General features: G+C 50.1%; 7 protein-coding genes across 7 annotated transcripts; 3 read left to right on the top strand and 4 right to left on the bottom strand.

Annotated features, from left to right (window-relative positions):
* Nucleotides 1-1,867: 1,867 nt before the first annotated feature.
* On the bottom strand, nucleotides 1,868-2,455 carry K444DRAFT_483319 (kinase-like protein; the record flags this gene model as incomplete). Its single annotated transcript, XM_024873043.1, has 1 exon — nucleotides 1,868-2,455. A coding segment is annotated over one exon (588 nt), but the record flags the coding sequence as incomplete, so codon positions are not given.
* Nucleotides 2,456-6,568: 4,113 nt separating this feature from the next.
* On the top strand, nucleotides 6,569-8,693 carry K444DRAFT_535560 (HET-domain-containing protein; the record flags this gene model as incomplete). Its single annotated transcript, XM_024875299.1, has 2 exons — nucleotides 6,569-6,917; nucleotides 6,967-8,693. The coding sequence occupies 2 exons, from the start codon at nucleotides 6,569-6,571 to the stop codon at nucleotides 8,691-8,693; spliced, it is 2,076 nt and encodes a 691-aa protein (XP_024733499.1).
* A 158-nt stretch (nucleotides 8,694-8,851) lies between these two features.
* Nucleotides 8,852-10,195, bottom strand: K444DRAFT_536422 (NAD(P)-binding protein; the record flags this gene model as incomplete). Its single annotated transcript, XM_024875375.1, has 8 exons — nucleotides 8,852-8,882; nucleotides 8,934-9,064; nucleotides 9,114-9,170; nucleotides 9,222-9,286; nucleotides 9,349-9,822; nucleotides 9,873-9,896; nucleotides 10,031-10,100; nucleotides 10,151-10,195. The coding sequence occupies 8 exons, from the start codon at nucleotides 10,193-10,195 to the stop codon at nucleotides 8,852-8,854; spliced, it is 897 nt and encodes a 298-aa protein (XP_024733498.1).
* A 602-nt stretch (nucleotides 10,196-10,797) lies between these two features.
* K444DRAFT_535582 (Oligoxyloglucan reducing end-specific cellobiohydrolase) lies at nucleotides 10,798-15,164 on the bottom strand (the record flags this gene model as incomplete). Its single annotated transcript, XM_024875301.1, has 4 exons — nucleotides 10,798-11,045; nucleotides 11,097-11,446; nucleotides 11,495-14,913; nucleotides 14,958-15,164. The coding sequence occupies 4 exons, from the start codon at nucleotides 15,162-15,164 to the stop codon at nucleotides 10,798-10,800; spliced, it is 4,224 nt and encodes a 1,407-aa protein (XP_024733497.1).
* A 1,138-nt stretch (nucleotides 15,165-16,302) lies between these two features.
* K444DRAFT_616449 (uncharacterized protein) lies at nucleotides 16,303-19,148 on the bottom strand. The gene is made up of 2 exons (XM_024880926.1): nucleotides 18,573-19,148; nucleotides 16,303-17,958 (listed from the first exon to the last, which is right to left on the bottom strand). The coding sequence occupies exons 1-2, from the start codon at nucleotides 18,891-18,893 to the stop codon at nucleotides 16,522-16,524; spliced, it is 1,758 nt and encodes a 585-aa protein (XP_024733496.1). The 5' UTR covers nucleotides 18,894-19,148; the 3' UTR covers nucleotides 16,303-16,521.
* On the top strand, nucleotides 18,902-19,895 carry K444DRAFT_69299 (uncharacterized protein). The gene has a single exon (XM_024887833.1). The coding sequence runs from the start codon at nucleotides 19,118-19,120 to the stop codon at nucleotides 19,649-19,651; it is 534 nt and encodes a 177-aa protein (XP_024733495.1). The 5' UTR covers nucleotides 18,902-19,117; the 3' UTR covers nucleotides 19,652-19,895.
* Nucleotides 19,896-22,137: 2,242 nt separating this feature from the next.
* Nucleotides 22,138-23,052, top strand: K444DRAFT_632982 (uncharacterized protein; the record flags this gene model as incomplete). Its single annotated transcript, XM_024883542.1, has 3 exons — nucleotides 22,138-22,144; nucleotides 22,457-22,581; nucleotides 22,648-23,052. The coding sequence occupies 3 exons, from the start codon at nucleotides 22,138-22,140 to the stop codon at nucleotides 23,050-23,052; spliced, it is 537 nt and encodes a 178-aa protein (XP_024733494.1).
* Nucleotides 23,053-23,126: the final 74 nt, after the last annotated feature.

Raw genomic sequence — 23,126 nt, 5'->3', positions numbered from 1 at the left:
CATGCGTCATCCTCAACTCGACCATCGGGACCATTCTCTGCATCTAGGACGAAGATCTCCGTTGGGCCAGAACGACTCCCGTCTATTACACGCGTTGACGAGATGCAGGTGCTTGTGATCTTAGATCGTACGAAAGATAGCAACGGAGCGGCAGCCTTCGTTACAGTCTTCTTGTAGTCATTCAAGGCATCCCGCGCGTCGTTGAGAAGTGTTTGTGCTTTCTCGTGAATCCATTTCCAACTTGGCTGCTTGTCTAGTGGTTCGAGCATTGGCGCAATTACACTTTCTGCGATTGATCTTGTAAGAAAATCAGAATCCTCCGCAAGAGCTTCGAGAAGATCTTTGTTTGCGTTTCTTGATCTCTCTCTGAAGTAGGACTCATATTCATCAGGCAGGACGTCGGATTTGGTGAGTCTTAGAGGCATATTCGGCTGAGACCTAAGTTTTGCATTCATATCCTTGAATCCTTCCGATCCGTGAGTGACCCAAACGCAAGTTTGGAAGAGAATGCAGCCCAGAGAGAACTTATCACAAGCCCTTGAACTTGAGGATCTCGTTATCTCGGGTGTGCCGCGGGTGTCTGTTCCACAGACATCCGGCGAGTCATTGCAGTTACCATTATCTGTGAGAGCATATTAGCTTAAATTCAAACAGCTCCAAGACTTTGTATACCTTCTTTCAAAACGTCCTTTTGTTTGATGTGGCTAATGCCCACGTCGCTAATTTTCCACCGACACACATACGGGGATTCTGTTTTTGACCTGTAGACCAAGATGTTTTCAAGCTTGAGGTCTAAGTGCCCGCATGTGACTTTATGGCGGCTGAAATAGTTAGCATAAGTAGCAGAGCGTCTGGATAGAGATTCATACGAGAGTTCATCGTTCTGAAGATCTACCCATTTGAAAATCCCAGCAGCACTATTCCAAAGGTTGAGTGTATCCTCGGCGGATGAAGGAGGGGATGTCTCTCGAAGGTAATCGCTTAGACTTTCCACCATCCAATATGCGGGCTTGGCTTGTAGATCTCCATGGAGTGATTCAGTGCTAGAAGGCTGACTAAAGGCGAGACGACTTTGGGGAATTTCCCAGTGTTGTTGTAGGCATTGAGACTTAGCCAAGCCCTTCACATGCAGAGGTCGAGTTTCAAATAGACTCCGTGCGTCCTGAAGGGCGACTGCATGGTCCTTCTGGAAGATCTTAGCGCGGCTAGATCCGGGACTTGTTCGCATTACCTGAAGAAAACTCTTTCCAAGCACCATATCGTACGGCGTGTGGCAACCATCGACTACTTTAAATGTGATTGGAATATTTGATAGTGGTTTGAAAAAGACTGGCTCGGCTGAAGTCGCCCGACCTTCCAGCCAGGCCGACCACCCTTTTGGCGTTGTCCCTGTATCCCACCTGTACAATGTATCGATACAACCATTAGGGGAGAAGCCTTCTGTTGTTGCTTTCCAGCAATTGAATGGCTTGATACTGAACGTATTGATACGTTTGGCCACGAGGTCATCAGTCCAACGAAGCTCACTTGATTTGCGAACAGGCGCTGAGGACGGCCTTTCACATAAGCCTTCAGGATAACACTGGGCATCAGTGTCGAATTTAGCAGTGTAGTGAAGCTTGGCTGTAAGCTGGTCGGCGTTTGGGCGCTGTTGAGGATCGAAACTCAACATATCCCTGGTTTTTTGCAAAGTACTAGGACCATAACCCCAAAGTCTTGATGTTTGCCAATTCGACTCCTGAAGCACCCACAGGAAGTCGAGCCAGATATATGTTTTGGGAAGATTTGCCTGAAAAGAGTTGTATGAACTGCCACCTGAGCGAAAGGTCTCGAAAACGAGAATCGATAGGCCTGTGTAGACTGTCTCAATCTCGGCCCACACACATCCAAGTGAGAAAATGTCCGCGGCTGCTCCTATCTCCCAACTATAGCCGACAGACTTATGATAGGAAACTTCCGGGGCGGAGTACTTGGGAGTCAAGGCGGAGGCTGGCTGTGGCTCTATTCCGTGACTTTGTTCAATGTATTTTGCCCTGGCACTTCCAAAATCGGACAGGTAGATTTTCATATCAGACGAAACAAGCATGTTCTGCGGCTTGATATCTCCATGAAGGATCTCGCGTCCATGAAGATATTTCAGGGCAGAAATTAAGTCACTTTCCCACGTCCGAAGGAGTTCGCGATCAGGCAAACCAAAGCTGAAGTTGGAATCGCCACGAAGATATGTAGCTAAATTCCCCTCAGCGACCGGTGTCATGAACAGCCACAGTTGATCTGATGTTGTACAATAAGCGGCAAGGTTGATGATATGCTGGTGGCGTAACTGCTTCAGAATTTCGACTTCGGCGGAGACCTTCGCAGCTGTCTGTTCCAGAGGAATGATCTTGCGAGCATAAGTCTTATTTGTAGGCTTGCAAAGAACTTCGTCCACGGTGCCAAATCCTCCGCGGCCAAGCTTACGAATGGATCTGAAGCATTTCTTGATGAGATTGATGCCAGGTGTGGTTATACGTGAATTCTTGCTCTGAGAGGAATCCCGGAGGCTAGAGTCTGAGTTGCCGGATATTCGGGCAAAGCCCAATGGCATTGTGGAAGTTTGAGACGAATACCGGAAACAATAAGTTCCAACATAATTGCCAGAGCTGGAATACGCGTCCGCGTTGCCTCGGCCTTCGACCCCACTCCCATACTGCCCTGGAGATCCCTGATAAAATTTACCTCCAGGCGGAGGTGGACGTGGGGAGTCGTCATCACTATTGTCGTCCTCCTCATCGCCGCGAGAACGTGGGTCAGCGGGGCCACAAGAACTCCCTGGCTTCCTCTTCCCCTCGATTTTCTGTCGATACTTCTCGGGAATGCACCTGCTTTTTGTCCAATCGTGGTTCGCATTGCCGGTGCAGCGATGGCGGTAAGGATGATTAGTGAGTTCTTTTCTGACGTGCTTTTCGATATGCTGCATGAAATCTTTGTACGTCCCAAGTGGCACAATGCCCTCACAGAGGGGACAGATGTCACAGAACGTGTCGTCAATCTCCTGGACAATCAGTCGGTCTTCGAATGCACTCCGCAACGCTTCATCTCCGTAAATCTCTGGGTGTTTGTTCCGCAAGTGAGGTGTGGAAACATTATATTTCTCATAAGACATGTGGTGGCAGAGGTCGCATATGAAGATCTTGGGAGGATAATGGGTGCGCTCGATGTGGAGCATCATCCCATGCTGATCCTTAATCTTCGATTTGCAGATCCTTATGTCCCCATTGCGGCATTTCTTCAAAAGACAACTTGACCTCTCATCTTCCGAATTACTTTTAGACTGTGAAAAACCTTGCGACAGGTTCTGTGATGAGAGGTCTGATGTATGGTCCGGTGACAGATTGGATGAGGTCATCTGTGATTGAAGTGTTGTCTGGCTCCCAAAGGGTTCCATTCTAGAACGCTTAGCAGGCGGTGCCGCCGAAACCGTTCCCTCTCTAAAATGCTTGCCTTGAGGGAGGGCTGCAATGGTGGGGTTCCTGGAAATATTTGGCGATTGAGAAGATCGAGACATGTCGAGAAACACAGCCGAGTCATGCTCGCGTTTCGATGTTCCCAAAGGAGCGGCCCAACCTAAGCCTCCATACCAATAATCGATCCTCCTCAATACGCGAGTACATTTATCGTCCACTGATATGGGGCCATTGTTGAGGATAGGAGAGATCCTCGTCTCTAGGTCCTCGACGGTTGGCATGTATGGATTCTTGTCCGGAGGTTGCGCCTCAGCTTCATAAAATGGTAACAATGCTTCAGCCAAGTTCATCTTTTGTAAGCCAGGGTCGACAGCCCTTGGATCCTTGACATGATTTCTAATTAAAGCTATCAATTTGTCCTCGATCTTAGTATATCGCAGACACTTTTGTCCCTGGAGCTCCTCTGTTATGTCTTGACCAGCTATCTCTGGAGATCCTTGGATGTTGTTGTGTATAGATCTGCCAGACGGTGGTTGGCTTACGTTGACATTCTGGTTTGACTGGCACATGAACAGTTAGCGTCCCAGGCCCTTTCCATTCAACTGCAAGGACAAATTACCATCGACATATCTTCGGTTGGCTCTTCACTCTGGCCAAATTGTGTTGCAGGCCCGCCTATGACAGAAGACACCTCGAAGGGCAGAGAAGGTATGGTATGAGATTTTGAAGAGCGCTCAAGGTCGAGGGCCCCGTGAGCAATTAATCCGGAGGCAGATAGCACAGGGTTTGCTGTCGCAAGTTTTCCATCGTTGCCGAGGGTTTGGGCTGCCGTAGATGGATGTCGTGTGGTTAAGCCGTGGTGTCCATGATGGAGTATTGATGGCGATTGATGGTGAAGGTTGGAGTGAGGCTCGCAGCTGTTGTCGGCGCTTGCGACGACGTCAGCTGCAAAGTATGACATGGATGAAAGAGGCTGATCCTGCGGCCGCCCCAAATATGCCAATAAACGGTCTCAAAGACGATTTTCTAAAGAGGGATTAGAAATTGCAAAGGACTCCGCTGTCATTCCGAGAGTCTCCTCTGAGCGAAATTGATGCCGAAGCTAGATTTTGAAGCAGGTTGAGCGACAAGTAGCACGCGTCCAGCTGGTGCAGAACGGCCGTGAGATGCAGCAAATCATGCGACGGAAGGGTTAGGGAGCAATGGGTGCCGATACGATGTATCTGCCGTGAAACGATGGGTAGAAGGATTAAATAGAAATCCATCTCTCTTTCTTGATTCTTTGTTGGCATGGTTATGCGGTGGTCTGGTTAGCGAGGAGGGAGAGGGATAGGAATAGGAATAGGAATAGGAATTGGGGACAGGGGAAGTGCTAATTAAGCGAGGATCCCAAAACGGCAAAACGAGTGAAATCAACGTCTAACAAAACACCATCAGATCCATCGTGAGAATAATCTAAGATTGGAATGAAGCTAGAACTCAGCCTCCATTCAATTGCAATCTGGGTATTTCCAGTTACGAACCTATGTGTTCTTAGAAACGCCACCGGAAAGTCCGTGCTGTGGTCCTATCTTCATTCCTTTTCCAATCCCGAATCCAATCCCAAATCCAATCCCAAACCCATCGTGTATTCCAAGTGTAAAATGGATTCGAAAGCGAAAATGACGTGGCCATCTGCGACAACCATCAATCAACCATCACGTCCAGGAGACGAAGAAGTACGCAGCCCAGTACCAACACAAGATCCGGTTTCGTCGAACGAACCATACTCGATACTTGGTGTTCTCTCAACGCTTCTCGTCTTTGTCGCTCCCATAGTCAAGACCGCCGCTGGCTTGACGCCCTTCGTTGCGCTGCATCACCACCAGACCAATATCATCGCAGTTGAAGGCAGTCCGAGTGCAAGGTGCAAAGCGTAATTGGAGGCTTCCACTGCAGCTAGAAAGACCAAAGTAGAATCATCTGTATGCCTTCTCCTCTGGAATCCGCTAGCTCAACTTTGAAAAAATATCTCTACGCTGCGCGCGTTGTTGAGACTCAAACTGATGTGATCTGGCAGTGTACACAAACGCCATCCCTTCCGAAAAGGGGTCATTGCGAGGAGCTTCTGTGTAGAGAGGTATCCATTTGGGCCCTCGGGAGCAGCCGTGATCCCCTTTCTGGAACAATCGAGATACTGGAAGTGATGTGCTTGCTCATTGAGTACTTCTGCGCCCACTGCTACCGGTGGACCAAAGTAGTGGTGCATAACTGCCCAGAGAAGGCAGGCACTAAAGCCGTCTGCAGTCCACCGCAAGTCCGGCAGGAAGGGCAAGAAACACCCTGCAGTAAATGCAGAGATGCCATGAGGTAAGTTCAGCGTCGTCTGCTGGCTAGACCTGGGCTACAGGTAGACAACTATGCTAAAATGAGCAGGCGAGCAAGCACAAAACAGTCCTAGGTCCCCAAATAGCGTGCAGAGATCTCCTGATCTCTGTCAGCTCTCGAAGAGTTGAGGGGCGGAGGATCTTCTTGCGGGCCAAGGCTGGGAGACGACATTGCCGGTAGTGTAATCTGAATTTCAAGGGGCGGCTCGGGGCTGAGGGTGGACGTTGTCGCGGATAGAATGTGTATTTCTGGGGGAACTTTCCAAATGGCGTGAGTGCTGCACTGAGCCTCGCTGACCAGTCATTCTCTCATAGAAGTTCTGATCTTCTGGGGTTTCCTCCATATTTCTGATTTTGGGGAGCTTTTCCTTGATGTTTTCAATGTTTACATTCGTTAACGAGATAATTTAGGGGGGAAATGATGAGGCTGGTTGGGTCAGACCGAGCCTTGCTTGCCTAGCCCCTGTGACCTGCATCCGCCAATCATCGTTGCGCCCTGCAGGAATGCCCAACTCTGAATTTGTGATCCCAAGGCATTCGCCAAGGCAGGAAAAAAGAGAGCGGAGTGATACAAAAACGAAGAGATTCCCACTTGAGACGAAAAGATTCCCTGCCAAGAACCATTCCCCAACCCTTGCACTCAAAACAAATATAAAAGCTAGAGCTGATGTCTTCAAAAGTTTGATGTGAAGGAGAGGATGAAGAAGGCCAGAAAAACTTTGCAGATTTATCAGTCTTTCTTCAACAGGCAGTAACATGAAGCCTTGCGGTGTTTGCCTTGGTTTAGACCGGCTTTCGGTGGAAGATGGTCGCTGGCAACGTGGCATCAAGGCGGACCGCACAGTGGAGTACTCTCTGGACTTTGAGTCCTCACAGCTGAGTACCTCGGTCGAATCGGGATGCAGGACGTGTTCCATCGTTTCGAGTGGTCTTGAGCTGATTAGTCGCAATTTGTCGCTTTTTGATGTTTCGCGAGCGTATCGGGGTCGACTCATCTTACAGCCAGAGTTTCCCCTGGAGGTCGAGATTTTCGACGATGAGCATGAAGAAGAGAAGGACTCTCCATCAAGTGCGCGGGTGAGGATCCAGTTCTATACGCTACCAGGTGTGTTCCATTGTAGTATAATAAGCGCCTCAGGCTAATACGTGGCCAGGAAATGATGGTGAGAGCGAAGGCAAGGGCGAGGGCGGATCCTTCTCCGCCGCTAGGGACATCCCACCCGAGCTCTCGGTGGAGAGGTCCTCCTCCATAGTTTCCGGCTGGATTACAAATTGTCGTCTCAACCATCGAGCCTGCGCTGCTTCAAAATCCGATGCAAACGAGCTTCCACGACGATTGCTGGACGTCAAGCAACGGGAAGGCGCAGCCGTGGTCTTGGTCGAGGCTCGGGACAATACCGACTGTCATGTTGAGCAATATGCAACCTTAAGTCACTGCTGGGGCAAAGCTCATGTTATACAAACGACCAAGGAGAATCTGGCCCTCAGGATGCAAGGCATCGAATGGGACCATCTGCCAAAGACCTTTCAGGATGCCATCGCGATTGTTCAAGCCATAGGTGTCCGCTTTCTTTGGATCGACTCTCTCTGCATCGTTCAAGATAATATGCTTGACTGGAAGCAAGAATCAGTTCGTATGGCCGTCATCTACTCGAATAGTTATATCAATATTGCGGCTACCGGATCCTCTGATAGTCGTGGGGGCTGCCTCTATCCAAGAAGTCTGAAGCACGTCATTCCCGTTTGCGCTGTCAAGTCGTTTGCTATCAACACCCAGCAACATTCTCAATCCACCTTCAGAGACATCCCCAAAACGCCAACGATATATGTACGACCTTCTCTCGAGCGTGTTCACAAACGTTACAGTACCCTCAGGAGTCACGAATCCGACCTCCCAGACTCGCAAACCGTGCCATTACTCTCCCGAGCCTGGGCCTTCCAAGAACGACAGCTCGCCCCGCGAACCCTCCACTTCCACCCATCAGAAATGGTCATGGAATGTAATTCCTCCCTCTGCTGCGAATGCTCCGGCCTCGATAAAGTTGTCCCTCAGACCAGATGCCGTTCTCTGCACCTGCAGTCTTCCGATCGATCGGATATTTTGACCACCTGGCTCCACGTGGTGGAAGAGTACTCCAAGCTGCGCGTTACTCGGGAATCCGACAGGTTGCCAGCACTCACAGGCGTCGCTACCATTTTTCAAAGAAAGCTGGGATGTGGATATCTCGCCGGGATCTGGCAGGACGACATTGCTCGAGGTATTTTATGGGATGTAACTAGGTATGAGTCCGTGCGATCTAAGAGAAGTATTCGTCGACATGATCCTGCGCCTACGTGGTCTTGGGCCTCACTGATACTGGGTGTCGAAGGATCCGGCATCATGTTTCCTGCTGGGCACGATGATACTTTCCAGGTCGATGATCGGTTTCGCTTTCTCGATACCGATATTCCGTTTGCTACCACAGACTTCAGTCTCGTCACGCCAACATTGGAATCTATCTCCCTCAGCGGGGTGTTTGTAGCTGCCACAGCACACCCTTACAGTTTGGATGATCTCACGTGGAAAGATGTAGTCCTAGTCTTCGAACAAGATATTGAAGATATTGTTTTGATCACTGTCACAGAGATAAACATCGATTTCACTTGGAAGTCCCCAAATGCCTGCCCTTTGGAAACTGGCACTACAGTTCACTGCTTACTAGTAGGAAATAAGATCAACACAGATTTGGAATCTGGTCAGAAAACTCGGTACCAGTGTACTCTCGTGTTGAAGCCTTCTTCTTTGGATACGCAATTGTCAGAACGCGTTGGTCTGATGTCTGTTCCGGAGGATCTAGGAATTTTCCAGGCAGTAGCAGAGTCTTCATTCAAGTTGATTTAGGAGTTTCGGTATAGTAGGCAGAGGCGTTGCAAAGGTACCCTGGGCTCACGATTCAGGAGTGTGTGCTTCTATATATTTCAATACAAATAATACTTTTCTCCAAACTATCTAAGGATGTAGGATATAGGTTTCGTAGCATTTTCATATACTAAATCGGACTATATGGGAACTGTCAACGGATTCATCACACTGCTAGACGTTAGTGGCATATCACAGATTGGAAAATGCAGAAGAGGTTACCTCGCACCACCATCAACCACCAGATTCGCACCCGTGATATAACTGCTGAACCCACTTGCCAGGAACCCAGCTACACGGCCAACTTCAATCGGGAGCCCGGCACGCTCGAGTCCGATGTCCTTTTGTTGATTCTGTCATTCGTTAGTCTTTCTCAGCAAATATAAGGAAAGGAGGACCTACTTCTTTCGACTGCAAACTCGCAGGAGGGAACTGGGCTGTCATGCCACGCATATCGAACTTCCCACGATATTATTAGCTGCAGTGTATGGAGAGTAGAAGGGGACACACGTTATGCAAGTCGACACCAACGTCAATCTGACCGGGCGAGATACAATTAATCCTCACACCCGTCCCTGCACATTCCCGTCAGCATCTATCCTCTTCCACCTTCCTTCTTGCCCATATCTGAACCCACCCTTAAGCACAGCAACCCCCGCTCGCACAACCCCAAGCGCAGCATGACAACTCATCGTATACCCGACCCCCCAACACCCACCATACGTGCTCGCCACACTCGACACAACAACAATACTCCCATACTTCACCCCTTTGATCTCCGCGTTTGGATAATCGCCCTTCCTCAACATCAGCTTCCCCATCGCAGGCGGCGCATACTTCAGCGCAAAGAACGGCGCCATGCTATTCGCCTCGAAGCATTTCTGCAGATCACCCGGAGTCGTAGCATCGAGAGAGGGTGGGCCGAGGAGACCGGAAGAGCATACCCAGGCGTCGAGACGGCCGAAGGAGTTGAGGATTTCGTCGATGAGGGTCAGGGTCTCGGCTTCGGAGGCGACAGTTAAGGGGTAGGGAATTATTTTGGTGTTCGGGGAGGTCTGGGAGATTGAGGAAATGAGGGCGTCGTAGGAGGTCGACGTTGCTTGGTCACAGGCTGGAAAGGGTTAGATGTTGCGGTGGTGTGGGGGAGAAGGGGGGATGTACCGTAGATACAAGCAGCGCCATGAGCTACATCAATTGATGTCAGCACATTCTCGCAACCTCCTCCTCCCTTCTCTCCATGGCTCAGACACGATTCAACTCCTCTGCGGGGTCCCCATCCCCATCTCCAACCCAACATCCAAGGAAAGAGCTCAACATACCAGCCAACTCCTGAATAATAGCCTGTCCAACAGGTTGCTGAGCTCCCGTCACAACACACACGAAGCCATACTACACTCATCAGCCCCTCTCGTCCTTCTCCTCACGCTCCTAGGACTCACCAACTTCCCATCCGCACGATACGGACTGAAATGCTCTGCCTCCATCTCGGTATTTGCCATTGCTCTCTTTTTTCTCTTCTCTCAAACAACAAACCAGCAGCTCGATCAATTGACTTCAAGAAACTCAAAACAGAAAAGCTACAATAGAGAGCCAAGAAGAAGAAGAAGAAGCGTGAGAGATACACTACCTTGACATCAAAACGGGAATTGGATCATGATAGCACGAGATTTCCATGGACGCGGAGATCTACAATCGCGGGAGGAGCGCTGGTGAAGCTTCTCCGAGGATGGTTGGTTGGTGATGCAGTGATAAGGTGAAGTGTGGGGCTGCACGTGATGATTGCTTTTTCTACACTGGCATCCTATTTTCATTCGATGATTGAGTCGATATGAATATATACATGGGACGAAACGGAAAAGAGAGTTGACAGTATACAACAGAGAATGACGTTTCTTCATCGACGAATTCAGAGAAGGGTACAAGCAAACCAAGCGCTTCATCCGATATACAACAGGAACTCAATGCATCGGCGTTCCAATCCTCTATGTCTCAAATCTGAGGACTATATGTAATTCTCCCTTTCCCTTTCCCTTTCCCTTTCCCAGTCCCTACCCGAACTCCCCGCCCGGTGGTATACAATGGTACATCACACTTCCTCATCACTCTCATCCCCGAGCAACTCGCCCTCATCCTCATCCACAATCGCGTAGTCGCCTCTACCTCTCGCAAAGCTATCTCTAGTTGTAAATCTCCTGCTACGTCCTTGGCCGATCAAATTCATAGTTGAGCGCCAGAGTGACGCGAGTAGCAGTGGGAATGCTTGCGCGACCGCCACAATGCCTGAGATGACCAGGACGGGGTATTTAATGTATGGTGCTTCGCCATCGAAGGACGCTATCCGTTTGTCAGTACCGAAAACTATGCCTCTGGATTGAGGAGACTCACATTGTTCACCAAGCCTAATCTGGCCAAACTTGCTGGCCCAGTTCTTCCAAACCCAATATCCAACACCCGTAGCTACGATAATAGGAATCGTGATCGCGAAAAAGATGCCCCATCCAGATGGACCATGCTTCTTGTTGAACTCATCGCCATGTCCAGGGCAGGGTTTGGCCTCGGACTTGTCGAATTCATTGCCTCCCTGGCAAGTTGTACCGCCGATTCGACGGTAGCCAGTTGGTACGTAGTACTCAATTCTGCTCGTATCTTCCTTGCAGAAGAGAGAGTGGTCTGGAGGTGGCATGTCCTTGACAAGCTTGCATGTGCCGTCCTTTTGGCGTTCGTAATTCCAGTCACTGCGGAAAGTTAGTCGAGATTCAGTCATTTTAAGATTAGAGACATACCATTCGTAATCCTGTCTCGTGCAAGAGCAATTCCTTTCAATATCGTGCAGATGAGGGATCATTCGCCCATTGTAGCATTTTCTATCAGTCCTCTTGCGGTAATATTGCGAGACATGTCCGAATAAACAATCGTCCGTTAATTTTGGGTGTTTTGGCTGCCAGAGGTAATAGTCTCCCGCATCATCAATATTGTTCTGATTTAGCTTGCATTGCTCTTCTGCAAGACCTGTGAAGTCAAGGTTGATCGTCTTCAGATCACCACCATTCACCCCCGAGGACCAGAGCAGGAAGTTTCTCGAGTTATCGCTTGGAACAGTGGTGATATCGATGATTCTTATCTCCTCGTCAGAGAATTTTTTCGGAAGCCAAGTGTCACCCTCGTCCAGGGTATATAAGACTTCGTTGGTTGGCGAACCATCCTTCACAAGCACAACGATGGATCCTTGATCACCGAATTCCCACATGTATTTTCCCTCCTTGGCGAATTTCCAAGTGATGCCCCCATCGGCTGTCATGAAGGTATCGCCTGCTTTCTTTCTGTCGAGGTACTCGCCAACGTTACCAGTTCCAAGCATCAAACCAATGGCAGAAGTTGACGAATAGGTATGAGTCTTGTCGGCCCGTTCAGTGTACCCATGGATATGCAAGGCGCACTTGTCCAAGGAGCCACTGCAATACCTTTTTCCGTCCTTGTTGGCTTTTGGGGGAGGGAGATAATCCCATTCAGCGCCATCATTATGCGTGATCATAGTTTTGAGCATCTTCCCTTCATTATCGAAGTTCTTGGACCAGGTGTTGGCAACGACATTGACCATAGCCACTCCCTCAATACCAAACATCTTCTCAAAGTCCACATATCCAATACGATCGGTGTCCACGTTCTCCAAGGCCATGGTGTAGAATGTACCGTTTGAATTGCTCTTGATAATCGATCCATATTCGTAGCCTTCCTCCTTGTTGACCAGTACCAGGATGAATACCGAGTGAGTCGAGCTGTCGAGGACAGTATAGCCCATTTGATGAGGAACTACAAAGCCGTAAGGAAACTTGGCGTAAGCAAAATCAATACCATCAGCGCTGGCGGAGAAGTTCATTGTCTGGTGGTCGTCATCCTTGGTCGCAACAATCATAAACTCGGACATGGTTGCAAACGTAACGACGTTCGTGAAATGTTCCGTCGGAGGCTCGGTGAAGAAGTCGTCGCTTGAAACAAGCTTGAGAGGGTTGTTTTCCCTCTCGTTGCTCTCACGCTCTCTGACTTCGCAATAGATCAGCTTGTCGCGACCCTTGTCGGGATCTTGGTCCTCGGGTGGTATTTGTTGGAAAATACTTTCACTCTCCTTGATGAATTCACATCGCCCAACGAAGCGTTGCAATGTTTTCCAATTGTCAAATCGATCTGTTGTAACGGAGGCCTCAGCATGGCAACCTCCTTGGGCATCACAGTTGGCTGCACCAGTCCATATGATCCAGTCCTTATTCTTAGGATGGAAGCCCATTCTAGGCAAAGGATAGTGAGGGTCGGTCCAAGGTGGTAATGGCGCCTTGACCTCTCTGATATTCTTTCCACGCTCCGTCGAATAGTACACTGTTCTCGTCGACGTCAGGAAAAATACCATGTCGTTGAAGTAAGGGTGAGGGACAATTTCCTGGATATCCGCGTCTTCTAAAATCGAGTCGAAGCTCTTTCCATGATCCGTGGACATGAAAACGCCACGATCTGTGCGCATGAGGATCGTTTCGTCTGAACCAGAGCTGGATTCTGTCCGTTCGAGGTAAGTTTTGCTTATGAAATGCTGTCCCTTGTGCAGTGTAATCTTGACTTCGACATTACCAGAGGATGGCTGGCCCACTGCATCGACACAATGCCTGTCAACAGGATCATCTTTCTGGGGTCCGCTTGTCTGTTTGCAGTCGTTCCCAGGAATCTTACGCCAACCGGATGATCCCTTGAATGTGGTATCTTTATCAAAAGACTTGCATGCCCCATCTGGAACCAACATAGGCACTCCAACTGGAAGCTCGCAATTCTCGCGATCTTCCGTTCTCACGAAGTTATAATCGCACTCAAAGTCCAGGGCCGTACAGTCGCAAGGCTCTGACACAACCTGCGGGTCCTTGAAGTTTTTCTCCTTGATGAAGCAGTCTGCATCCTTCTTGCGGCGGCGGTAGGATTGCGTGTGTCCCATGAAGCAAGTCGGCTTATCGTCTTTATCAACTCTCGCGTGCCATAGTACCAAATCATCATCCTCGCATTGCCGCTCATGCATATCGTCGAAATCAATGGCGATGATATAGCCATTGGCGTTAGGCTTTGCATCATCAACCGCCTCAAGCAAGAATTTGAGGCTTGTCGAATCAAGAGTAGTGGTCAGCTGGACAGGCTTGACTTTGAGGCCGTTTGGAATATCAACATCGTGCCACTTGTTGCCATGATCCAGAGAGTATTTGATCTCGTCCGTCAAGCCAGCGTCTTTGACGGCTACAAGGATCGAGCCTTGGTCTCCGAATTCATACTTGTGAGGCCCTTTCAATGCCTGCCTCCATGTCACACCCGCATCGTCTGAGACATACAAATTACCGTCTTCGTAACCCTTCAAGGTTTTGCCTGTATTGCCAACGGCCATTACCATTCCCGGTGCGGGACTGGAAAACACTCGACCAGAATTCGAGAGATCTGTAACAGAGTGGACATGCAGATCTTCGTCTTTATTATCCTTCAGGGAATGGAAAGTCCGTCCATCATCAAAGCTGATCTTGGACACAATCTTCTTTTCAGCTCCAGACTTTTCCACCTCCTCCCAGTTATCCACAATATTGACCAAGACAACTCCTTGGATCCCATAGATCTTTTCGAAATCGACAAGGCCGTAGGTATTACGGTTCATGTGTTCGATTTTCCTAGTGAAGTATGTTCCATTGGAGTTACTGCTGAAGTAGACTCCCATGGGCTGGTTTGGTCTGGAGGTCATAACATCAACTTGGATGCTATAATTCGTTCCCTCAAGCACCGTATATGCCTCCTCAACCAACTTATGGTCATGCGGGAAAACAGCTCTGTGCCACTTAAGTGTATCGTCCGAGACGTATAGGGCCATCTCATCAGTACCTTCTGCAGATGTCGCGACAATCAAGTATTTCGTGACCACAGCCATGTTCACAATTCCCTTCACTGTCCTTCCAGGCTCGAGTTCGGGTTCGAATTCCTGATCGTTCTGGAAGAATTCGTCTGAGATGAGAAGTCGATAGTCCTTCCTCCAGGGAGAAAACCGGCCCTTCACCACACACAGAATCCTATCCGCATTAAGATCGCGGTTCCCCGTATCAAACAGCTCTGTCGACACAGCCCAATGGCAGCCGGAAGTGTCCAGCCTCAAAAGCTTGGCCTTCTTCGAGAAGCCATCCGTAGTATACATCGTCTACCACCGTCAGCCTCGCCCAAAACAATGCCCGGAAGACTCACCAATTCCTCGCAGAATATGCCTGAGCAATCCATAGCATTAAAAATAATCCTATCTGGGTCCCCACCATGAAAAGTGAGCGGCTCCCGGAACAACGTAGCCAGATTATCCGCTGAGAATTCCTCCCACGTCTTCCCCCGATCATCAGTCTTGTAATGTGTCTTCGTATTCGTGATAATGTACGCCCTCTTTTTATCATACGGGTGCATCGTCAGCTCCAGCATCTTCCCCTCGGGCACGCCCTTCAAGAGCTCCCAGTCCTCGCCCGCGTTGTCGGATCGGTATGCATTGTGGCTGATGCCATCCTCGAACAGCAGCACGTCCGAATCATCAAAGTAGTTCACGTTGAAGGGGATGAAGGCGAACTTGTTAGACTTGACGGAGGGCTTGTCTTTCTTTGCCCAGGCACCGGTGAGGAGGAGGGTGGAATACAGGAGGCTTCGCCATCCTGCTGCGGGCTGCAACCTCATAATCGCGAGATGGTGATGGTTTGGAAGCGCATCAAGATGTGCAGATGGCTCATCAAGAAACCTTGATGAATGGAAGATGGGAATTCTTCGGTTGATGGGGGATGAAAGTCGAGTTGGAGGGATTGGTTTGCTGCTTGCGTGGTCTTTGTCGAAGTCGAACAGCTGCAGTGGCGTAGCTGACGCTCTGGGAGCTTGAAACAGCCTCTCATCAGTCTCGCTTCAAACGCCACAGTTGCTACCTGATAATGACGCAGGGGCTCGCCAGGAGGACTCTCCCCTCCCCGCCTTTTAATTCGTCTTTTCTTGTAGAGTAAGCACTCAAGACACTAGTATGACTATAATTCGTCAACTTCAATTTTCCTTATCGATTGCACGCCGCACGATGTTGATCACAGCTTCCGAGTTGGTTGATTCAGGCTGACAGGCACGTGATGAGGATAGGGGCATTTCACATGCATATTGCTCAGACGAGTCTCAAACTGGCGGTCTTTTTTTGTTTTCTGAATAAAAATATCTCCTGGACTCTTAGGGGAAGGCTCTTGGATTAGCTTGTAGCTTCGGCTTTACCATAACGTGAAGTATAGACGAGCACGAGTTAGGCTCCTGCTTGAATCCCCCCCCCCCTTGGATAATTAAGGGTTGGTCCTTTGGAAACGCAAACACTGAAACTTCGTTAATACTCCCGAATTAGGAAATATCATGTGCTTTCGAAAGCTCCTATTTGCTGTCGACCCTCGATTTGGCCCGTGCAGGCGTGGTATTATAAATAGCGTGACCAACAATTCTTCAAAGGAGGGAATAGTAGGTCTTCACTATTACTCATGGTTGAAGATAAATTGGGATTTGGGATGGAGGGGACTGAGGTGCAGAGACTGTTTCCGTCGTTCAAAGCATGTCTTTTATTAGTTCCCTGGCTGAGGTAAAGTCACATCCCAAGCATCAAGATAGACAAACGATAAATGATTATATTCATACGTGGTATCAAGTCGAAGCCCGGATGCATTACCGCTATGCCATGCCATGCCATGCCCCAAGGCATTCCCAAGGAAATCAAATCCACGCTTAAAAACATGCAAATAAGACACCCCTGGGCATTCTATGATGTCTTTCGCTGGGTGCTTTTCACCTTGTTCCAAAACCGCTTCACCACGCCGTCTTCCTTGTCCATCAGTCCCCAACCATCATTACCACCAAATGGTCCTTTCACGGCGAATTTCTCGTCGTCTTCTGGCGTCAAGGATCCTTCTCGCAGGGGACTCTTCGTAGCCTGCCATCCATAAATTGTACTCTCATCGGCCCGAAGATCAGGTCTTGTAAGTGTCATCCTCAGTGTCATCTCCCTATTTCCTGCCATTGCTTGTGCATATGATTCGGGTTGCTTGATTAAAGTCGGCTTGCTGATCCCGAGATGTGTGTAGTCTGCGGAACTCTTGCTGCCTCCTGTCACTGGTGTTACCATAGCTCGAGACTGAGACCGCAATTCGCTGTATAGTGGTGTTATTGGGGAGTCGGGGTCGTTCATTGATACGTCGTCTTCGAATAACGAGGCGTTGTCGTCGGCCAGGAAAGATTTCTCGGTGCTTGATGATTTCTTGGCCGTCGCCAAATCCTTCGATACTCGCTTCGGTGGTTTGTTCTCCTTGTCTCCATCGGTCACTCCATTTATAGAAGGAAATCCAAACTCAATTGCTTCATCGAACTTTTGTGGTGATGCCAGGTATACACGTAGCTTCAATCGTGCTTCGGGATCTTGGTAATGTTTGGCGTTGGGGTCTATCGATGACACCGAGTCGTGGGCACCATGTTTCGGTGCGATGAGGGACAATGCTCGAGACTTTTGCCGATTGTGATTGGTGGGTGTATGTTCGAACTTAGGAGAACGAGGAGAGGAGAAGGAGCTTCTGCCAAAAGGCATCTTCGATATTGACATTTGTCGTCGAAATGAGGGTCGTCTGTCGCTCGATGATGTGGGAATCACAACGCCAGGGAGGTTCGCGTGGTAGTCGTCCAACACCAATTTCAGATCCAGGTCGTCGTCTTCATCCATCCACCGAAAGCTCTCATACATCGCAGCTGCCATGACAGAGGTTGAGTCGAGGTTGCTATCGGGGTCGAGATAGCTATCCGTACTACTTCGAGGTGTTGATGGAATCGAAGGGTCGAACAGAGGCGTCAAATTGCGACTTGCTCGACGACTAGCTTTGTATATTGCTTCATCAGCTGCGTCAAGAATGACACTCTCTCGTAGGCGGGCAGCCAATACCACTTGTTCCTCTCTTGTGAATTGCTTCTTCTTGATCTTTTCCGGAAGCGTCAGGAACCAAGACGCTTCATTACTCGATACGGACTGTTGTCTTGAAATACTCCGTAACCGCCGAGACGTGGACAGTTTTCGTCGAGGCTCGATCAGTGGAACATTGATCCCTCGCCGATCCGCCAGCGAGCTCTTGCGGTGGCTTTGTATGGGGAGCTCGCTGAGAGCGTTCGATCGGCTGTTCTGCGCGAACCTTAATCTCTCTAATGTCGAGAAATACTGTGAGACAAAATGTCAGCCATCGTGACACCTTGAGCAACTGAGAAGAGAAAATTGGAGTCGCTGTCCGTCCAGGTACTTTCGCACTCGTGAGGCGCGAACGTGGAACCTGCATGAGTCCGTGGCATAGCGCCTTTCAAAAGCTGCACCTGCGCGGGAAGGGGGCAATCCAATGGCTCCTGGCGCGAACTACACCGCCATTTTAGGGAAATGGAGCGGCAGCGGCAATCGAGTAGCTCTTGCACATAGTGGCCATGGTCGCCGAGCAACGTTCGTCTATTGTCGGCCGGCTTGATAGTCTGGAACTATCGCCCACTGGACTCTGCGGCAGCGCTGGCAAGACGAGCGTAGCAAAACTTAAAGTTCAAAGGATCCCGGCTTCTCGTCCCGGCACAAAATTATTCATAATCGAAATAACTGTGTGCATCGCCAGGCCAGTCTTGGTGGTGAAGGCGATAGAGCCATGGAAAAGGTTCCCGCGTCTCGAGAGCTCGAGGTCGCGACGTCGGGGAGGACTCGAGTGTCTCCAAACACGCTTGCTATGCAGCCGCAACCACCAGCAGAAGGCCCGGGATCGACTATTGCTCGACTTGACAAAGGATGTCTCGACGTACCTTTCTTCGGACTGCAATTGGCAGTGCTTCGAACTCCTCCTCCGTTGTCCCAAAGCCCGTCATTTCCTTCATGTTCTTCCTGTATCTGTTCGAAGAGGGCAGGCTGCGAGCTGATGACGGTCGATCGAAGGACTGCGCGTAGAGAATTCGAGGGGAGAGGGGTTCGGAGAGGTCGTTGAAGTTGCTGAGGTCGGAGGTCGAGCTGGAGAGCGTGGTTGAAGAGTAGAAGGGATGCACTGAGGATTGCGCCGACAGTGAAGGGAACTCGAGTCTCGCAGTGGCAGTGGCAGTGATCCCGTTGGGCTGTGACAGCGGCGCCATAGCTCTGGATGAGCAGTCGAGATATGGAGGTTAATATTGCAGCTTCATGCAGGACGTGCTTTTTCGAGGTGACTGAGCAGCAACCGGCAGGTCTGTTCTCGTTGGCGGTCCCAAAGGGTGGCTAGGGCCCACCCTCGACCCTACTTAGTATTCCCCTTGCTCGCCTTGGGCCTGCTTGGGCCTGCTTGGGCCTGTCAGACGCAATCCGGCCAGCCCAGGTCGCGATGGGCCACTCGTTCCCCGGTGGATGGGTGCTGCCGGGGGCCGCCGTGATTCACGAGAGGGTCTCTTGCTGCGATGGCCGAGTTCTGACTGGCGGTTGCAAGATGCAGCTGCGGAGGGTTTCATGGACGGACGGACAGACAGCTCACGCAAGGGAGGGGGGTGCGGTGCGGGACTGGAGCTGCATATATGTATGCACCGGATGGTCAATTGGGCGGAGAAAACGCCGCCCAAAGTCGCCCAGCAGCACCCGATGCACTCCTGCACCTCTTGCACTCTCGGAGCGCCAGCAGTGCAACACTCCGTCCAAGTTCCAGCGTTTCTCCGCCGTCAAAATTCGGGACCCCCATCTACCTCCTTCACGATCGGCCCCAGATTCGCTGAGATTAGAGCTTGATGCAGGGCAATATGCAAGGGCTGATGGGAGCAAGCGACTAAAGTCCCCCTGCTGGCATGATTGGCATCCCAACCCAACCTTGACGAGGCACCCATTGGAACAGCTGCCCGAGGGGAGCGCCCGAAACACCACATTCTGATTTGTCCAAGCAGTCGCAGCTTGCCATTGACAAATATCACGATTCACGACCACAGCTCATCGAAAACACGAGTCCATCTCGTCTTCCACGTCTTCGTCACACGGTCCCTAGGCCCTCATCCGAAGGGGTCCCATTTTCTCTCACACAGCTTCAATTTCCCCCCTCCCAGCCTTCACCGCTGGCCGAAGCCCCCTGAGACAACTGCAAATTCAACTCGGAAATCCCCTTTTCCAACTCCACTCTCTGCACCTGCGGGTGACGCCGTGACGACTGAGCTTGCGCAAGTTTGCAACGCCGGTTCAACGTTGACGGCAAGCTGCCGTGCAGCCTTCTTTGTATCGAGATGTGTGGCGCTTTGTTTTTCCCATACAGGGGCCATGAACACATGCTGCGGCGTGCGGCGTGCCTGCATAATCGGCCCCTATCCTTGCCAAGGTGCAATCAATCTGGGCAGAAGGCTGAGGAATCCTCTCCTTTTCCCGGCTGACGATGTCGACGCTTTCATACTGTACCACAGAAAAACGTATTGAAGGATTGGAAGTTGCTAACTGAGCGTTAAAGGGGGACATGTGAGAGACCAATTGAGGAGCTGAAGCGTACACTTGCATTTACATATTTCTCCCTTCGCCCGTTCTTCTGTCAACTCCGGGGTTTCCTTCTCCTACAGCCAGTCAACAAGTCCTTCAGATTGGATCGTTCAGTGAGGAGAAAATAACACACAGACCTCGTCCAGAGAATCACCAACATCTTACAAACTTCCAAATTTCCACACCACTATGGATCCACGGTTCGAAACGGCAAACTTCAACGGTCTTTGTCCTTCGGCACGACAAAACTTGCCCGAGCTAAATGGCCGTCCGCAATAGTGTCCCGAAAATGTAACCCTTTTGCGGCTGATCTTGCTGCCGCTGGTTCCCAACTTTACCCTCAATCTCCACCACTATTCAATACTCACGTGCCGCATCCACCACCGGGGGATAAAACCATGTTCCCTCGTGGTGGGGTAGTTTCACAGGGCTTAACACCTCATTATTGTCGCCTTCCCTTGGCGTCCTCTATCTCGCCACTTCGCCATGGCTCTGAAACGTTGGAAACTTGTGCAACTCAGTCATACTCCGAAGCGAATATAGGGTATGGGGTTCGGTATGATCGCAGTCGGGCAGGATTCCTGGATGCTAATTCCGATCGAACTAGGACATTTTCCTGGATAACGCCTTTTTCAGAGTCGACTGAAGCCTACCAATGCGCGTGGCAGTCGTTGCAGTCCCTTACTGGCACTCGATAGCATGAACTCAGGGATAAATGCAGCCAGACTGGGGCCCCAATATTTTTACGGTATGTCAATAAGATCGTCGGTCCAAGCCTATTGGAAGTCATCCGACAATGTTGCTGCCTGCAACCATTGGAAAACAAACCCCCTTTGCTTTGTCCAAAATATATGCGTGTAACTTTGGAACACCGGCCATGAGGCGCTCTGTTTTCCAATTGGGAGAGAATGCGCTTCTCGTCCAAATGCTTTTGGTGAAGAAGTCCGTCCACACATGAGTTCCGAGTCCAAGCGGGCATTCCTTCTTCCTCGCCGAGTGGCAGCTGCACCTCCCTTCATTCTCAGATAAATATCTACATGATGGTGTGCTGCAAGGCAATTCTCGCCTGCCGAGGAATGCAGAGATCCTTCTCATCGGTTTCATCGGTCCGTGACCTTTCTTCGCTCTCGCTCTCGCTCTCCTAAACTCTACAGCATGATCTTGAAATCAATACTCACGTCAATGTCAAAACTCTCGGAAGAAATCTATTGGCGAAGTTTCAGCAGCCCCGAGAACGCTGAGGAACAATCATTCTCCTCAAACAATCCCTCCCCTCCCCCCCATGTCCGGGGGAACATTCAACGGCTCAAAACCTGATCTCCATCCCAACACCACACGGTTACACAACTTTAAGGCTGTGGTAAAGCAATTGCCGCCACGTGGTGGTCCCCGAAATAACCAGCGTATGGAAGCTCCAGAAAGTTCGAAACGTTCCGCGGGCTTCCGTTCTTCGGATTGTTGCAGGCTTGCAGCTTCTGAGGGCGCCACCATGCTGGTGACCGACCCACTGGCGTGCAGCCGTGAGAGCGTTGTGAAGAGGCTCAAACATGACAAGCGCCGTGGCGTTGTTAATGATTTCAGTCTCATGTCGAAACTTGGGGGGTGGTATTCTATTCTTCGGTTTGGGTGGGGGTGGAGGTCACGCAAGAAACGGCTTGTAGATTAGTGACTAAGGTAATCGGAATTTGAAGACTCAAGATAGTTACACGACCTCTTCTTGTCCTCGGGGTCTTGACCGCCCCATTTAAGAACTTTGCAGCACCTCCACTACAGAGGTTCAGCCTCGCCGATCCAAGATAGCAATAGCTCACGTGCAGAGGTCACTGCCACTCCAGCATACGTATTTGAAGGGTTTATAGCACTCACGACCACCATATTTGGGGCTAGAAGTGGTTCAAAATGAAAGGTAGGTAAAGGAAGTTTCAATAATCGAGGATGTCTCTTCGCAAGATCTCATTCTCGGAAGCACATCATCCCCGATCCAAGACTTTTGCAACCAGGACTTCAATTGGTTTAAGCTTTCGATGTGCAAGCAAATGATCCGAACGTTATGGAATTGGCCGCCACCGCTGTCTTGATATTTTTGGGTTCAATGATTTTCTTGACTGCCAACTTCGTGGCTGGGAATGGCTTAAGACTACTGGTGAAAGGAGCGAGTGGCTTTCCAAACCTATGGGCCCCAAAATCTTACGGTAAGCTTCACCTATCAGTCGCTCAGCTCTCTGCAAGTCGATCCTCAAGCTCGATGTCGACTTCGAAGCCCCGAGTGCACCGACCCCCAAGATTTTTGCGAGTCCGGGGCCGCTAGATCGAGGCCGACAGTCGTTTAATAGGATAGGACTGGTGAGTGAGTGGCTCTCTTGAGCTGATGGTTATGAGCACAGTGTTGGATTGGCTTTGGATTCCCAGCATGGACGCAAGATAATATCTTCGGAGCTGAAAGCGCGCCGATCCAAGAGGTGCGCAAGACCTCATTTTCGAACCTATTCGGAGCGTATCATCTTACTCATCAATCCAACATGTCTGCAAGACATCCACCTCGAACTCATCTTCGGAGCTTCAAGCACACCGATCCACCGGCGACCTGCCAACTCTCAGCCTGCGTCCTTTGGCCTATCTTCATTGACCTCAGGACTCATAAGACGATCTAATTGGACTCCCCTCAAAGGTGTGGCAAGGCTTGCAGAAATCTGCGGTCAGAGTTGCAGTGAGGACGGAAGCTGGGTGGCGCTTCTCGATCTCTATTTTCGCCCCAAATCGGACATCAGACATCTCAAGCCTCCTGGATTTTCGTCAACTGATGGATCGTGGTAGATGAAGGCACTTCGCTGCTCCTGACGCTGGGGTGCTATAACGCAACCCACATTCCAATCTACACTTCTGCAGAT

The sequence above is a fragment of the Hyaloscypha bicolor genome (genome assembly GCF_002865645.1).
Source record: "Hyaloscypha bicolor E unplaced genomic scaffold K444scaffold_118, whole genome shotgun sequence".
Classification (NCBI taxonomy): domain Eukaryota; kingdom Fungi; phylum Ascomycota; class Leotiomycetes; order Helotiales; family Hyaloscyphaceae; genus Hyaloscypha; species Hyaloscypha bicolor.
The sequence above is the reverse complement of the archived record's forward strand: the minus strand, read 5'-3'. Positions and strand labels throughout refer to the sequence as shown.